Source organism: Atractosteus spatula, chromosome 15, assembly GCF_055471065.1.
Source record: "Atractosteus spatula isolate fAtrSpa1 chromosome 15, fAtrSpa1.hap1, whole genome shotgun sequence".
Classification (NCBI taxonomy): domain Eukaryota; kingdom Metazoa; phylum Chordata; class Actinopteri; order Semionotiformes; family Lepisosteidae; genus Atractosteus; species Atractosteus spatula.
The window spans coordinates 18,545,888-18,564,898 of record NC_142720.1 but is presented as its reverse complement, the minus strand read 5'-3'; the positions used below and the strand labels follow the sequence as shown (position 1 = coordinate 18,564,898).

Below are 19,011 nucleotides of genomic sequence, written 5' to 3'. Positions count from 1 at the left end.
AGGGATGCTGTATGTCTTTAGCTGCTTTCTTGGGAATTTTCCCCCATTACATTGATAAGGAAGCTTTTTATATTGATCACATAAGCAGGAATTATTATTATTATTATTGTTATTGTTGTTGTTGTTGTTTTCTTCTTTAAAAAAAAAACGAATTTCTCCCAAGTCCTTCCCTTGTGAAATTCCTGACATTGGTTAAATAACTCTGAAATTAATGATGAAAGAAATGAAAGACAGCAGAAATACAAATTGCAAACCTTCACATCACAGCTGTACAGTCATTCAAAGATTGGGAATGTGGAAGGTGTGGCAGAGACAAAACCAGTACTGACTAATGGCTTTAGTTTTCATTTAGGTTCTAAGTAGATTTACAGTAGGTAGATTTCTGCAATGTTATGAAAAAATGTAAATATATAAAAAATAAATATTATCTAACATAAAATGATTATGCATAGTGTATACGAAACATTTCATTACATTTCCTGCCTGTTTTTTTATTGGTTTTACTATCATTTTTGGTTATTCCGAAGCCTTCACTGTATTGTAATTCAAATAAAAATGTAGGGCAGGAGTACAGTAATTTGAAATATAATGCATTATAATTTGAAAATGAAGCTGCTTGTTGTTGTCAAATCTGCATGTCTAATATTTCACATTACGTAACAGTAAAAAAAGGACCCATGTCAGTTTGCTTTACAGTTTGTCTTATATGTTTTTCTGATATTTCATTGTGTATCTTTTATTGTACTTTTAGCTAAACGTGCAGTGTCCTTGGTTTTGGAAAGTTTTAAATGTCATTCATGTGAAATATATTTTTGCACTTTTCCCTCCAAATTAATGTTTCGCATTTACTTATTAAATATTTTTTTGCACTCCTGCAACATCCTTAGGTTCAATGGTTTGTAATCAGAGCACTTTGCCTTTTATGAATAGTGCACTTAAGAGTAAACTTTGAAATGCAGTTGCTTAGCAGCTATTATGTTGGAGTGCTGTTTAATGTGCCCTCATGGTTGGGAGAGGGGAGATAGGAAAGTGCTCCCGATAACTTTATTTACATCACTAATATAACAGCTCTGATAAAGAATTCATTAAGGGTTATTATTGTGTCTTAATGCACTTTAGTGTCCAATACTTTGCTAGAGTCCCTTGAGAAGAGAGTTATTCATTTATTCTTTGGACATATGAGACATATTCAATGCATATTGTGGTAAATGGAGTCAAATGTGAAGCTGTTAAATACTGGAGACTTGTGCATACTGTATACTGTCATTGTTGGGATTTCTTACAGTTGTTTGTGGTTTGTTTGGGGCATATAGTGGCTAAGCGATATTCGGAAAAGAAGCCCTTATTAAATGTTATCGATGAAAATTTACCATGGGGTTTCTACAGTTTTACTGTGAGAATGCCATGGTGGACTATATGAAATACGACTTATAAGTTTTTATTGTGGCATTCCCATGTTACAGTGTAGCAAAGCACAACAAATGTGTTTTCAAAGCCATAGGGAAGCTATCATAAAATCACAGTAAGAGTCTGGACGTCCAATAGTAAATTCAAATTAAATTAAATAATAACATTTTCATAAGCATGGGTTTGTAATGCTTTGGGATGAAACTTTTAAGCTGCCTTCCTCTTTGTGAAAAAGATCTCTTCTGGGAAGATTAGAAAGGTGTTCTGTGGCCTTCACAGTCCTGCGCCTTTGTCAGTAAATCCTGATGAATTAGTGTCTTTTTACAGGAGCAGTTGGCCAAAATGCCCTTTGGAGGGCTTTTACTGGGCAGGTTCAGTACTAGATAATTGCGATAACAGAAAGTGTTGCTCTTTGGCCACAATGAAGTAGCTGTCCTTCTTAACACCCTGAGCTGAGCAGGAGGTCAGTTGCTATAAATTGACACAAATGTTGAATTGCATTAAAGATGTTAGATTTAAAACCATACCATGGATTTACATTATATTAAGTACTTTTTTATACCCGTTACTCAACATTATTTAAAGTTTTTAAAAAATGTTTTATTGTTAATTCCAGCATAGTGAAAGGTCTGTCAAGCACATGTGAAATACACTGCACATCCAGATAGTATTTAATGCACATGTACATGAGAATAGCATATTTTACATAGGCAGTGTAGGCAGTAGTGTACCATGAGCTTGCACTGTCAGCCCTTGATAATGACCACAATGTCCCTTGAATTCATTTGTAGGTGGTACTGGATTTCACAAGTTTTCACAATTGCGTTATTTAAATAGCCCAGAGTACTCTTTAATTACAGTTTTCTTGTTATTTTTTTTGAGGGGTGGAATGCAGAACAACATGATTCATGGCCCATTGTGACCCCTAAGTCTTTTGGACAGAAACGTATATCATTTGCCTTGAAAGAAAAAGCTGTCTCTTTACATCTTTTTTTCCCTGTGTTTTCTGTTTGGTTTCCCAGGACTCCTGTCTTGGTTTACCAGTGCCCAGACCGTCATGTTATCTGCCTTGACTGTTTCCATCTGTATTGTGTGACAAGGCTCAATGACCGCCAGTTTGTCCATGATGTGCAGATTGGATACTCTTTGCCCTGTGTGGGTAAGTCTGCTCCAGTCACTAATACAGTGACTAATGTCTGTCATCCCTCTTCATTCTGTGGACTGTCAAAGGTGAAGGAGACCCAGTGCTGGAGACAGAAGACAGGTCTATCAGCTAAACAGGTAAAGATTAAGAAATGTTCTCAAAGTGCAGCTGCAGCTTGAATGGTAAACAAGGCAAGAAATGAGACTTTTCATTCAGCGTCGCTGCTTGTTTCCTTTATAGACTGCCAATCTGTCTTGACATTTGCTTTGTTAATTTATTATTATTAATTTAGCAAAGGCACAGATGCCATTGTCATCTCAATGATGCACAGCATTTTGGCGGTATTTTAAAATTACTTTAGATATTAGAATACAGGAGTACATAATACCACGGTACTGAATTTATAGCATTATCCTTTTTAATGGAGATTTTATTTTATTCAGAGTAAGACAGAACTGTTAATTTTTTTATTCAGAGTGCTACAGTACATCAGAACAGCCTGCAGAGAGTACCAGGTTTTAGGTACTTTAAATTTGTACGGGCAGTACAGGCTATAAAGTCACTGTGCAAGCTGTTTACCTTAAATGAAAGGCTACATTTTTTAAAGATGCAAAACATCGCCCTAATAAGAGTCACATCCACTTGTGGCATTTAGCGTTTAAGAACACAGCAGCAGCGGCATTCAGTGATTGATGACGGGTGGAACGACAGCACAGTGTGGAGATTGTATCAGACGCAATTGAACACAGACATACTCTCCCTGGTCACCTTGCTGCCCTATTGGCTCTGAGAATTTGTATCTGCCAGATGCCTGGCAGAAGGATGAGCATGTATCTATAGTGCACCTAGACAGTGAAGTCCATTCAGCAGTATGCTGTTTGTTTTAAAAATTGAAATGGAAAGTATCTCTGCAGGTGTTTAGAAATGTTATAATATTGCAGTACTAGGAAAAGATGCAAAACAAATTAATCCTTATTATGTATTCATAATAATCAGTACTATACACCTAGATTGTAGCTTCTTTCATAAACTAGTGTGTTTTCTGCATGGCAGAGGTCCATATCCAGCATTCCCTAGCCAGAATAAGATACTGTAGGTTTTGGGCAATTCAGTTATTAATGTAACAGAAATGCAGAAGTCAATGTCAGCTCAATGGCATGTACTGTAGTATTTGATGGTTTGGAGTTCATTACTTACAGTGTAGTACTACAGTACATTACAAGTGGAAAGGACAGCACTGCTTTACTAATTTCCCAGTCAATTGGTTTTGTATGTACTGTAACCTGCCACTGTAATATACTGTAATATATTTTATACTGTATATTGCAAAAGGAATCAGGGAACAGCAAGAATAGAAGTTTTCAGAAACACCAGACAAATATTCAGGATTAAGAATGTTTTCATAATTAAAGTAAATACTGAATTGAATAGAAGCAGTTTGGGTGACTTCTCCATTCTGAAAGCTGACTTCTTTGCTATGGTTTCCTACAGTTATACCTTCAGTATTTTATGATCCTGAATCATGAGAATACCGTTAATATAGTACATTATGGTCCACTTAACAAAGGCCTATGAAAAACATGGTAAAAGTGTAAAATTACTATGACTAATTTACAGTGCAAAAGAGATTAATCTTTACATGGGGCACAAGAACAGAAGACGGGCCAATAGCTTCCCATCCACAGTACATCAGTGGTGTCCATTACCAACTGATCCAATAACACGGACCTGTGAAGTAAATGGTTGTACAGGTGGGACGCTTCTGTTTTGCAGAATCAAGGACAACAGCTTGAAACATTATGTCTAAATAAATACAAAATACTAAATACAAAGAAAAGTGAAAAAAGCAAATTAGAATAAGTGCCTAAGGAAAATGTGATGTCCTGTAAATTGTTCTTTTTTATATAAATGTGACAAACAGACTGATAAAAGCCTGACAGTCTTTTACACACCAAAGAGTCTCAATGGAAGATGCAAGATACATAATGGGGGTATAAATGAATTGATTTGTTTTGCACTCAGTTTTGACCTTGCATCTGTCTCTTAGGTACCCAGTATTCACCTCACAAGACAGCTCAGTTTCACATACCACCCCCTGCATTTCTTCCTTTAACAATCACAAAGAAAGGCATTGGCCTTTCAACAGAAGCAATCCACTTCAGCTGCATAGGTGCCTTCTTTCTGGTTGAAGGTCAATTTAATTAAGTCCTGGAGGCAATGTGCAGCACTTGTCTTTTAAATATATTCAGGAAATCACATTGCAGCCTGCAACACAGCGGTGAATACAGTATTTATTTTCAGCATCAGAGCTGAGATATATTTTTCACTTATGAAATAACCTGCTGTGAACACATAATCCAACCTCACCACCCCCACAACACAGCACATTATTTTGCAGGATTGCAAATTAGAAGTAATAAAATCCTTTTTAGAATAGCACATTTACCAGTGTCTTGCAGGCTTGTGTTAAAAGATTTTACCTTTGTGTTTGTTTCTGTATATATATTTGAAATTCCATTACTGCTCATTCATTAAAGAAAAATTACTTATTGTGAGACTTTATTTGCTGACAGAACATACAGTATCTGTTTCTTGATGTAGTATTTTATAGCTAAGAATGTACTAGTTGCCTTTGATGTTACACTTAGTACCTATGCTTATTGTTTCCTTTATACTGAAGGTGTATGAGCATGATAAGAAAACTGTATTCTTAAACAAACAGTGAAAAAATTCCATCAATTGTTAGTTTCTTTTCTCTTATGTCACAGTTGTGCAGTGGCATTGTCCTGATAATAATAAGAGTGGACAGAGGCTGATGCACACAGTGATAGTCTGTAGTTAATGTGGGCTGCTTTATTAGCTACAGTGAGGTGATACAAAGAGACATTAAGATTGTGTTAGTGTGTGTCAGTATAGTAAATACAGAGACACTCAGGATGTGTTAGTGTGTGTCAGTACAGTACATACAGAGACACTCAGGATGTGTTAGTGTGTGTCAGTACAGTACATACAGAGACACTCAGGATGTGTTAGTGTGTGTCAGTATAGTACATACAGAGACACTCAGGATGTGTTAGTGTGTGTCAGTATAGTACATACAGAGACACTCAGAATGTGTTAGTGTGTGTCAATATAGTACATACTGTACAGACACTCAGGATGTGTTAGTGTGTGTCAGTACAGTACATACAGAGACACTCAGAATGTGTTAGTGTGTGTCAGTATAGTAAATACAAAGACACTCGGAATGTGTTAGTGTGTGTCAGTATAGTACATACAGAGACACTCAGAATGTGTTAGTGTGTGTCAATATAGTACATACTGTACAGACACTCAGGATGTGTTAGTGTGTGTCAGTACAGTACATACAGAGACACTCAGAATGTGTTAGTGTGTGTCAGTATAGGAAATACAAAGACACTCGGAATGTGTTAGTGTGTGTCAGTATAGTACATACAGAGACACTCAGAATGTGTTAGTGTGTGTCAGTACAGTACATGCAGGGACTCAGGATGTGTTAGTGTCTGTCAGTACAGTTCACACAAGCTGTGGTGTTCTGAAGATACTTAATCAGTATTTGATCTACTGCAGGTGCAAGACAGAAAGGTCAAGCATCATTTTGAAATGCCATGTCAGTTTTAAATAACTGGGAATAAGTGTTCATCTATGGAGATGTTGAATACACTTAAATAGTTGTAGGGAATTCCTTGGTATTTAAACATTTAAATGTTTAAAGGTGTATGGTTACTCTAGTCACTAGATTGGAATAATGATATGACTATTCATACATATTTTGTTGATAGCAAAGAAAAAACATATTAGATATTTAATTGCATGTATTGTCCCTAAAAGTGATATTTAAACATTTAAGACCAGGGGCTTGCATATCTCAAAATACACAGCAAAGGTGGCTGGTCGGCCCAAAGCAAAAAAAAAAAAAAAAAATTCACCTACTACCTGTCTTTCCCTTGTACGTCCCTGGATGTGTAAATGCAGTTGTCTGTTTTAAAGGATTGGTACACTGGATGGGCAGTTGACTAATTGACTGAGTAAAGAAAATGTGGAATGCCTCATACTCTCATGTCTTGCCATGCCCCAGTTAGCCCAGCCCAGACTGCTTCTACAAAGTTCATTATTGTAGCGTTGACAGGGACCTGCTCTGGCTCACAAGATGTACCATTATTTTTGCATCTCTTTACAGATTTGTTTCATTTTAACTGCATTACCATCAGACCAAATCTAGCAAGAATGCTAGATCTAAAATATAAGATTCAAGTAGGGATTTTCCTTTGTTCTGGAGTATATACGGGCATAGACAAGTTTAAACTTGGCTTGTTCATTACATGTAAGAGATATTCCTGTAAATGTTTCTTTCTTTGCATGTGAAAGTTATGTATAAAATACATGAAAATCACTGTAATCACTATACTGTCCAAAATGTTCAGTCCACTGTACAAAAGAATTGTCCATTTGTAAAGGAGGAAAATATCGGATGTCTGGATAAAATTAGTCAAATATCTGCATGTAGTGTACTGAGAGTTGTTGGACAAAATGACAAATCCAATTAGTCCATGTTAATAACAAATTATAGTCTTATTAACTCTTAAAGCATTGTTGAAATTAAACTATATATTATCTATATACATATATCATTATTCTGTTTAGTCTGTAAAGGCAGAAATGACCAACTGAAACTGGCATCTGGAACTAAGCAGGCAAGCCAGAGATGATTCACAAGTCCTGATTTTCATGGCTCACACACAGTTACCACACCAATCAACTGAAGGGCTGAAAGAGATTTACAATTGGAGGATTGCAGTTCTGTCTGAAAAGGAGGAATAAAGAGCAAAACAATAGAAAATGGAACTCCTACACTCCTTCAGAGTTCCACAATCAGTTCTAATGAATCCAATCAGCTGCTACTTGAAATACACAATCATCAGATCTGTGGGAAGCTGGGGGGGAAGGCATTCATCTTTAGTCTTTTTCTCATAAATCAGACCTCAGAGTGCTTGTTTTCTAAATATAATAAATCCGTCACTTTGAAACCAACAGTATGAGAACAGGAAATGTCACACTTAAGGTCTTTGAAGACGTAAAACTGATTGGCAGCACTGCCTTCTTGTGTTAGATTCTTCAGAGTGGATGGTAGAACAGTCTCTAAATACAATCTATTATTTTAATGAAAGGCATCCAAATTAACACAGCAGTTGTATCTTTTAAACTTGGCAATGCAGAGGAAAAATCAAGGATAAGTAGGTATAAGTATGTTGATTTAAATTATAATCATGCCTTCTTATTATCACCAAAGGATTCCCCCAAATTCCCTTAATTATCTCTGCTATCATCAGCAAATGGATATCAGAACTCCAGTGTAACCACACTCTCCCTTGGTAAATGCATGTATTACAACTTTCTAATTGCCATGTATGATGGTAACCTTTGGGGACGTCCATAGGTAATTAGAACTTTGGAGCTTTCCTCCAGTAATCCTATAAGGACCTGTTAACTGCAACGGATTATGCAGTACTAATAGCTATTGCCCACGTGGTCTTTATTGTTTAAATTAAGACTGGAATGAATGTAAAAGACTTATAAATCTTTATGGATCTGAAAGCATCCCTCCAAGGCCGATGAGATTAGTAAGCGTTGTCCAGCTCTATAGGTGCTATCTGTGCTGTCAAAGAGGAAGGCAGTTTGCAGTTCATGTGTAACATCTTACCATATGCAATAAACTACATCATCCTTAGCTCGCAAGAGTTGCCCCATGGAATAAAATGCTTTTTAAATTAAATTATTCTTAATATAAATTATTAAAAGTCTATTTTATTATGTTATGTTAATCATTTATATTGCACTTCTCTTTTTCCTATGCAGTCCTTGAGCCAAACAGTACTTTGTGGTTCTTAGCACATGAGATAAACATGTTGATTACTTTGTGAGGGAGCTGTTTCAGCTTTTCAATATGCAATACGGAAAAGAAAACCTTATTGTTTCAATGTTTTGTTTTTAATGTTGTGAGTTTTTATTCTAAAACTATGTAAGACAAATCTGTTTAGAGCTGACAGGCCTGACAGGGAGCTTTGCCTGCATCTTATCCAAAGAGGTTTTTCTTGTTATCAGTTGCTGTGCTTCATAATTTTGTTGTACTGGGTTTTCTGGAAGTATGAATTTCACTTGAGACTATATTGTTCTTCTGGTAACCAGCAACCCTCCAAAATGTCCAGTTAAACTCAAATTGACAGTAAAAAAAAGATTACAGACCAATTGTGAATTATGAAAGTATGTTTTTCTTTGTTCCTCATGTAGTATTATAAAAAAGTTCAAATTATCCCAAAACATTTGGACAAAAGAAAAAAAGTTAAGAAGGGATAAACTGTAAATGAGGCTGCCTATTGCTCATCTAGCATAACACCAATAGTGCTTAGTAATTAAAATCTAGTTCAGTTTGAGCTCTATAGTGCAGACATTGTTGGGCCCAATCAGGGCTATATTACTGACTAACTATGATTATGATTTCTGAAATAGAGGCACACACGTGAATCCTTCAGACAGGATAAGCATCAAATGTTTTCTAAGTGTCGGTGATATGTTCTATCTTTCTTCAAATTATTTTGAAAATTTCCAAAAAATCTATTTAAACTCCCCCTCTTCTTATTTGAATCTGAAATATTTAATATTGATCAAATAAGAGAACATCAAGCATTTAATTCAAGCAGAATTTCTCAGATTGCACATATGTGGTTGTTTGTCTGAAGGATTCATTTGGAAGAGTGCCATGGGGTTGGTCTTCTGCTGAATCAGTGAATAGAATTGATCACTAATTGTTTAAATGAGATGCAAATTAGTGATTTCAAATGGAGAGAGGAGAGAAATAGAAAGGGAAAAATGAAAAAATGCACGATGCTACTCAACTACTGTAGTATGTTACTAAAACACAGACATTAACGCAGTGCATTATATATTGTACTGTATATATTATATATTATTTTATATTCTATATTGTATAAATTATATATAACTAAAAATAAAACCTACAGAAGTTTCTAATTTATTTCTGTAAATTACTGTGTATGAGCACAAAAATGCACAAAATATTACAGGTATAGCCCTTCAGAATTGTAAAATATAACAAAAGAGACAAATGTTATATATTTCCATGAATAGTAGCTGTTATATCTGTTTAGAAGTTATAAGGTATTTTAATATACTGGAAGGGTTTGTTTTGGCATGACAGCTGAAAGTGTGGTGATTCGGACTAGATGGAAAGGAGTTTAACGATCTTTCTAAAGGCAGGTTTGGTATCCATAGGGAGATGAGCTGATGTTTGTTTTTACCTCTTTTTTGGTGAACTGTTCCGAAGATGTTATTCACAGGTGACACCTGTGTGCTATGGGCAATTCACTAAAACGTCTGTTTCAGTTTTAAAAAATGAATAAACTTAATAATAAAAACTGTTCTATAAAGTATTCAGAAAAACTAAAATATTTTTTTTTCATGGCTAAACTGATGCATCGACAGTAGAAGGTTTCTTCTTTGTTTAGTGATTCATTCCAATCAATTTGTTATTCAGTTTAAAATATAAGACTGTCCCTGTGCGGTTTTTAAAAAGGTGGCTACAACACTACCCCATTAGTATAAATTCATTTTTACATTTTTCAGACAATAGTTCAGTTTCTCTTTTAATTGGGTCTACATGGATTAAAGCGTTTCGTTTTATAATTAAAATTTTAGCATTCGAGTAAAGATTTTAGGAGAATGCCGGAAAAAGATAACTGCTCATTAAGGAAATTACTAAGGTTACACTCACGTTGCACTTGTTTCTAGTTCTAGTTGTTTAATGGGCTTAGTTTCGAAAATCAAAATATTAAATAAGAAGTGTGTTTCCTTCTTTCTATAATTCCTGTACATCCTGTACATCCGGTCTATAACCTTCTGGAGGATTCCACTCTCTGGGCCCATTGAAGCTGGAATCAGATTTTGGTGTTATACTGTATGTGAGTGGCATCCTCAGAGTATTCTAAACAATACAGGGATTTTCTTTACAAGCCACTGATTAATAGCTTTACTCCTACTTTTAAACTCTGCCAATATCATGCATTTCACCATTAATTAGGTTTAGCCATTGACATGTTCCAAATGGAATTCAGTTCTCTATCTGCAGACAGAGTAGTAGCTCAGTAACATCGGTCTCATACCACACCCTTTGCTCTTTTCCTTGGACTGCTTGACTAGAACACCTTGATCCCAAGCTTAACATCATTGAATCCACACTACCAAAATTACCTCTCAATTCCCATGAGGAGTGTTGGGAAATGTGCCATTTTGGTGAAATCTGCCCAAAAGGCCCAAACATGTTGTCAGCAAATTGTTGCTGCTAATCCAATATTTTAGTTTATTATACGAAGAATGTATCTTATAATTTCATGAGCAATTCAGTTTAAAAGGTATGTTATTTCCAAGTCATATGTCTGGCAGAAACCTTTTTTCATGAAATGCAAGGTGAATCCCGACTTCTTTAAGATGTCAGTTCAGGCTATGTGGTTGCCTGACTGGAGCTGAGATTTCCCAGTGGTAGCAGATAATTGGCTCGGTGCTGCCAAGGAAGGCGGTGTGGAGTTGAATGGGGAATTCTTTGCTATTCCTGATTGGGAACTGGCTATAATTGTCATGAAATGTATCTGTCCGCTGCATTACAAAAAAGCCCTGTTGTTTCCACTTCAGGACTAAAAAAGGATTAATCTCTCCCACGCCATTGGAAGGGTTTCAACAGGGGGCACAGTAAATAAAATATACCGTAAATAACATCTTCTGTAGTGAGTTTTCTGACCTTAATTTGTTATGACTACAAGGCAAAACGTTGCCTGCAATCCTAAATATATTGCAGGCAAATGGTTAAGAGAATGGTAACAAAAATATGCAAAAAAAAAATCAGCAATGGATTTGATGTGAAAAGCCAATGACTGTATTTATGGTGCAGAAGTATAACAAATCTTTGTTATTAGACTTCAGAGTTACTTGACTACTACTGTAGGTCTTGGTAGAAATTTAAATGACAGTAATTGCTTGGAAATGAGTAGCTTGCTGTGTGTGCCCTGTAAATGCTTAGAAAATTGCAAAGAAATCCCAGGTAAATTATTTTGTGAACTTTCACTTAATTACAGGTGGTTTTAAACTTTCACTTTTCATTTTCTTTATCCTCCTGAGGTGTCGAGATATCTATGTCAGTTTCTTTTGGGGTGAGCGGGTCTCCCTGATCAGAGGGCAGAAGGCTGATTACCAGCCCTGATGTTCCTCCTGGGCTACAGTGCCTACAGCTGCAGAACTTCTCCCTGTTTCTCTAAATCTCAGGAAGGAGGAGGATATCATAAATGTCCTTCTGCGTGGGGAATCTGGCATAATTTAGAGAGACAGAAAGAGAGTGAAAATGATAATATAGTACAGCAGATAATTTTCCAGCATGTGATCAGGGTTAGGTATTTACTGTGGCTGGGTAGCCCGTGGTGATTCTTCATTTCAGACAGTACTCAGACTAAAACTTCTGCTTGTAATTAAAGGCTGCCGCTGGTTTGTGTTTGTGTCTAAAACCCAGTTAATGTGGAGCAGAGCACACAGTTGTGGAGGCGTGTATTAACCTCCTTTAAACCAGATGAATGTTATGGAAAAATGTCAGACTTGAGGATGAGAGGTGTGGTGGGGTGTTGCAGATGTGAGAACTCTGCAGTCTGGCATGTGGACACAGCCTCGTCATTAATCTAGTTCATTTAGGAACCTGCTCTGAGGGAGAAAGCACAGAGAAATTGGCAGAAGTGACAGAAGAATAACAATTGGGTACCCCAGGCGAACAGGGAGCAGTTACAGATTAACACCAAGACACGGGGTGTGTGATAAACTGTGGTGTAAAAAAAAAAAGTGTGTTTTTATATCTGTGACACACTCATCTTTATAAGAATGCTGCGTGTACAATATCTCCTGTAGTTTATATGCTTTTCAGATATCAAGTCTTTCATTTTATTTCATTCGTTTTGGTAAATAGGGAAAGAAAGCAGAAAGCAAAATCTCCAACTCACTGCTTTTTAATGCGGAGACAGGTGACTATGAGAGTTATTACTGGTGACTTGAAATTGAGTTTGCACTAACACAGTAGCAGAGAGAGGAAGATCACAGGATAAGTTTAAATACGTGTGCACTGCTCCCTCTTCTGTTTCCTAATGAGTTCTACAATGTCTGTAAAAAAGACTGCAGAGACGAATAACTCTTTGATCTAAAGAATAATGTAGCATTTCACATTTTTCATTCTTTTTTATGCTTATAAAGATCAGATGAATGCCAAGACTCCACACTGTATAGACAACCCCCTGCAGGACAGATAACTAATTAGGTTCTTCCATGATCCACAAAAATACATTTGTTTATCATGGCACTTTTAAGTGTCTATAAACATTAACTTCAAGGATGGGTTTACATTTTTCATATCCTTTCCTGAATAATTTCCTTGTACTGTACATGGAAATGCAGTGTAACTCTTAATGTCTTTATATAGTGTGTGAAATTATGACAAAATTAAGACAAAAGTGGTCTTAAAAATCCACAAAGTAGATAAGAGACATATACATATAGAAAATAATGGTACAAGTTTGCAAATGAGTTAGGCACCAGGAGCCTGAGTTAATAATTAGACACTTGCCTCAGTGTGATGCCGTGTGGGAGTACTGTAGCTGGCACAGAATTGGATTCATTTTAAAGGCAGCAAGTTTGTTAATGGATTTTAGAGACAAGGCAACTCTTAGTGTTACACAGTTATTAGTGTTGCTATTTTGCACGTGCTTAAGTATGAGTCGAAATGCCATTCTTAACATTTAACGTGAAATTTTAAAATGCATACATTTCATACTGTATTGTGTATTTGTCATAAAGAAATTGTTTGCACACTTGGTGGTCTAACCTTAAAAATATATGGCCATTCACTGCAGTATTAGCATCCAGTGTGAAATGCAACTGCTACACAAGTAAATTGCCACTCAATTTGATAAGGCACTGGGATTTACAAGAGCCTCCCTCCCCCTCAGGGAGGTTATGTTTCCTGGAAAGAAATGACAGGTGCATCAGAAGGCTCAACCACCGGGAGCCATGTGGATGTCTATCCCAGAACCCAAAGCCCCCAAACTAAGGCACAGCTCTTTTTCCAGGGAATCACAGAGAGCGCGTTGCCTTGATGTTCCTTCCTTTCATGCTGCTTGTCTTCTGCACACACCTTAGTCGTGTTGTCGTACTCTCGCTGTCTGACTTAGAACTGCAGTGATTGTAACAGGAGGGATTTTTCAAACAATAAGGTTTTAGTGAACGGTCTACAGCCAGCATTCATTTTTTCCCCTTGAATTCCCTCTCAGGAAAGTTCTCATTTGCAGCAGGAACCGGCCATTTATCTTTCTGCATCTCACACCTTTCTGACAAGAGGTCAAGCAGCCGGCTGCCTCCTAAGGGTTCTTATTATAGTGCTTATTAGAACAGCTCCCGGGTGTCTGCTAGCCTCGCTAAAGGCTACTCTTTGCACTCTGTATTTGTATAGCATCAAATATGAAGGTAGAGAAGGGGAAGATTGTTACAGGAATGTTGATGTTGTCTCCTTAAAGTTTTTTTCACACACAAGGTTCTTTTTTAATTCTATATTTCTAGTTTTGTGTTTTTTTCACTTAAATAAACCAGCATTGCCAGTTATTCATAGATTTGTCTTTACCTTTCCACCATCCTTGAGAGGGATAAAAACAGTGCACAACACCCTGCAAAAGCAGTAAGTTGTTTTCTTCAGCACAAGTGTGACTGTTGTTATTGACTGGAGAACTGAAGCAGCTATCGCTAATAACCCTGCAAGCTCACAGGTACTGTACCTGCATGTCGCAGGCTTTAATGAAGCCTTGCAATCTGAAGATATTCTGCCTACCATGCCTATCAGATTTCTTCACAGCAATAATATAGATCAGACTTAAAACTGACTTGAGTGGCTTAAAGCACAATTATATGTGTATCTACCTATTGATCCAAAACATCTTGTATATTTTGTACATCTGCTAGAATTCTGACTCCAGCTTGGAACAGACATATTGTAGTGATCGAAGTGGCCTGTAAATCTGGTTTGAATTGATAATTCCTTAATGCAGCTAATAACTAAGAACAAAAATACATGAGAAAATGTCTTTTTTGTGGAAAGAACAGATACTCCTGTTCAGTCACACGTTCAGTCTCATGTTTATAAGATGAACAAAGAACTAACTGATAGTCCTACATACAGGTTGACATGAAAGGGATACTTGGATAATTTAAAGGAAACATGAAAATTAACAAGTTCAAAAATGAACTAGTCAAAGGTCGTCAGTACTTTAAAACATAAAAGCCATGACAGCAATTAAAGATATCAGTCCCACTCGCTGATACTTATCCCTTGTATCTTCCTAATTTAGAGACACCTTCAAATTCCAGGTTGGTTTATGTTGCAAAACAGATTGAACAACAAAATGTATGCTTTGATATCATAGCTCTAACAACTGCAGTTAATTTAAACTATTATTCATATTCACTTATACTTAATTTCATAGACTCTGTGCTATGAAATTTGAAGTGAAAGTCTTGTCAAGAAAGACACAGATCTCAATTAAATCCTAGCTTTAAAATGCTTCAGTGATTAATTTGCTTTGGTGTGCCACTGTTTCTGTCACCAAACACTCACAGCTTGGGTTTACATGGAAATGAAAAGCATTGAAAGCATAGCAAAACATGGAAATGGTTATTCCTTTGAGATGTAAAGATTTTTGAAACTTAATATGCTCTATATACTGTATTTGTTTTTAACATGTTTTCTTTGAAGCTGTTGAAATATGAATACTTCAAGAGTGGTCAAAATACCCCTAGTCAAAGGTGAAATTCTCTAAGCCTTTAGATTTTGATCCAAAAAGTATTTCTTTGACAGATTTTTTTTTTGGTAAGCCTTTGAACTAGAGCCTTTAAATGTCTAGGGTTGCATTCCTGTAATGTGTCATTTGTATTGTGCCACATTTCTCTGTATCTTATGGTGAAGTGCTTGATAAAATATGGCAGATTCCAGAATGATATCATAAATCATGAAAAGCTTTTTGTAACATTCCACAGTATTTGACTTTAATCATCAAAAAAGTCAGTGAAATCTACATACTTGGATAGTACATTTATGTTAAATATTAATAATTTAAGGATTGTTCAGATTAAGTGTTATATACAGTACAAAGAGAAATTCTATATTTATTTAATCAAGAGTTAATTGTTTATTCTGTATTATAAACATAATTAATTTTATGATTATTACATTATGAAATAATTTATACAATAGTATATCTACAGAGAGAGATTTAGTGGCATTAAATGCATGATCGGCATTTCTTACAGTAAGATGTTTGAAGTTACAAACACCAATATTAAGATCTCCAAGGTGAAACACATAAAATTCTTAAGTTTGTTCACAACGTTTAATATTTAAGTCCTAAAAGAAGGAAGCCTTTCATTTGATTCAAAGTTCTTGTTATACCTCTGCTTCCATGAATCCATTATGATGGATGTTTACAAACTTAACAGTAGATGTTAAGCCATTTGTTTAGTCGTGATTATTCAGAATTTGTCTCTTTAATTAGCACTTTCGTTATGTGTCATTTTAAAATCAAACTTTTGTTTCGTTTTTCTGTTAAGACAATAATGTGTTCCGAAGGGTGATTGTTACAGTCGTGGTGATAGCTGCATGATTAAAAACGAAAGGGCTGTTAGTGAATGAAACGCATGATTCCTTTTGCCAGCTCTGTCCCCAGGGCTTGACGTGTGAAGCCTTGTTTTTAAGAAGATAAATACAGCTCTTCAGCCCTAAAGGCACTCTGGAAATGAGGCATCAGATGTGGTTATTGCCACCACTCTCTTGTCTTCCACAAGGATGTTGCTATACATGTCTTACTTTATGTCTTTGTAATGGCATAATATTTATCTTTTTGCTTACACTGATGCTCCTTGAAATGCCTCACTTGTAAGACACAGGAAAATCTCCAACTAAAACATCAAGCCACGAAGTACAGTAGCTCCTAGCTACAAACTAATTCCTCACTTGACTTTGACTGTGCCCACTGTTTTCTGTTGCCATGAATGGAAGCTGACATTTTATGTTTGAGATCCGACTTTTTATGATTTACGGTCTTAGTGAAATCGTTGAATTTAAATTGAGCTTGGCCCTTTGTATTACGGGTGAGTGAGTTTCAGATGTGTTATACGCAGCAATTCCACTCAGCATCGCACCTGCAGCTGCAATATCTTTACAATGCAAAGGCCCAGAGTTTCTGTCTTTGTGGTTTGGTCATTTGAGCAGAAGGTGTAGAAATTTAACTTATCCAGGATTAGAATAAATAAGAAAGCTAAAGTTCGAAGCTGCACTTTTGATTTTGCCATTAGTTGTGTCACCCAGCAGAGGAATCAGAAATGATGACATCAGCTCAGACAGCTGAAGCCAGCAGGTAATCACACCAGACACAAAAGAACGTCAGTATGCAGTTTCGCACATGAGAGTTAGAGAAATCAAAAGAACCTGCAGTGAGCTCGTCTCCTGCACTGTACAAAAGAGAATGGGAAAAAACTGAGAGTAACTAACTCTCTAGAGTGATAGAATGGTATATATTATAGTTACAGGTGAGACAAAGGAGCATCTATTTTACAAAATTATAAGCTCACGTATTATAGCAATTAAAGAAACTCATTACTCCGGCAGTTCCTGTACTGTGTCCCAACTCGTCGGAGATTTTTTTAGTCCCAGCCTCAGGCCAAACTTGCTCAGCTGGTAACATCTTAGAGTGAAAAGAAAACGACATCATAGGAGAATGTAGCATTTATTTATGTTAAGTCTCAACTGTATTTGACAGGAAAACTATATCCCACCAAAGATTATTAAATGTGAGTCAGGGGTTGAGTCCAGGTATTGAACCTAACAGTATCTGCCAGGTGTTGAAAAAAACTACAGAAGACCATCAGAGAGAAAACTTAGTAGTTGTAGGTAGAAAACCAACTTAAGGATGGCTAAGGGTATTTTATCAAGTGGTTGGTATAAATCCTATTATCACGTCCTGTGTATAAGATGAAATATGATTTCTCAGTTACTGCATACTTACCTGACTGGAGGATCTGCTACAGTGGTTAGGTCATACTCAAGTGGTAAAAGGCTGTGAAAAGACAATGTGGGGCCTTGAGCACCAACCTTCACAATATCAAACAGATAAACTGGTTCGTATTTGATAAGAAGAGTATTTTCATATGGCTTTGTAATCTCTTACCAAGCCTGTTTTAAAACATAAAAATGTTTTAAAAGTAGTTGTACATCTTGATCTTCAGCTGCTCCATAATAATGATGTCCTTAAATGTCATGCGCTGCATGACAAGATTTTTTCATCCTGATCTTCAAAACAGGGAGCATCTGTGCATGCAGATGGTTAGCAGGTGTGGGATGGGCACAGCACCAGGTCACTTAGCATGTTAACACGTGTCCAATCTACATTTGCCATGAGAGGCATTAATAAAGCAATGTTTCTAGAACTGCAAGGAAGGGGAATAATGCAAATTAGTGTGCAGATTCTGATACAATTCCAGCCAAATAGAATTAATTGAACTGCGAAAAAGAAGGTAATTAGCAAATCAGAAAATTAATTTTCCTATCTAAAGTTCACTGTTATTTTATGTATTGAAATTAAGAATTAAAAGGTTAGACAAAACAGTGTTTGAAATGCTGTGAAAAATGTATTTTACTTCGGTTTTCCCATTGAACCTACAGTAGTAAGCTAATACCAATCGTAGCCCAGTTAAAATAGGTGAAGGAAAGAAGAAAAGCTGATGTTAGCCTCTCTGGGGTATTCTACTGCTCTGATGTAGCTTTTGCTTTTTATTGTTTGTCTTCCTTTCATCTAAGGCTGAAAAGATATTGCAATAATACACTTGTGACCATACAGCCTCTAAACATGAGTTTGAACAAGCAAGGGGCCAGAACTTTTACACTACTTCAGAAAATATAAAGGTATTACAAAGTTTTCTAAAAGCTCAGAAGTTTTTCCATCACCCTCCCTTTTTAATCACTTCACAACAATGTGGATTTCTTTTTAGATGTGTTTAAAATCAAATCATCGTTGATATCTAGACAATATACTGTAATACAACTTTGGTCCTTAGTCAATATGTTAAGAAAATATTAAGATGTTGAGAACAAAAACATTTTTTATTCATAAAACATTATTTAAGACACATATGATTCAAATGTCTGTAACAATTCCATACATTTTTATAGCACCTTTCATCTTAAAGCAGTTAGAAGGGAGCCCACTTCATCCATTACAGAAATGCAGCCTCCACCTGTATTATGTCTAATAGCTGTTATACGCCAGCAACCCCTAAATACAGGAGACAAAGTGAGAAAC

At 36.1% G+C, this 19,011-nt stretch overlaps 1 protein-coding gene across 2 annotated transcripts in view; it reads left to right on the top strand.

The window, feature by feature from the left end:
- The window catches only part of prkn (parkin RBR E3 ubiquitin protein ligase), a 158,523-nt gene that overhangs the window by 90,538 nt on the left and 48,974 nt on the right, over nt 1–19,011 (top strand). For both annotated transcript variants that reach the window (XM_088934073.1, XM_088934074.1), the window contains one exon: nt 2,430–2,566. In XM_088934073.1, the coding sequence (XP_088790199.1) occupies nt 2,430–2,566 (137 nt within the window). The remainder of the gene's footprint in view (nt 1–2,429; nt 2,567–19,011) is intronic.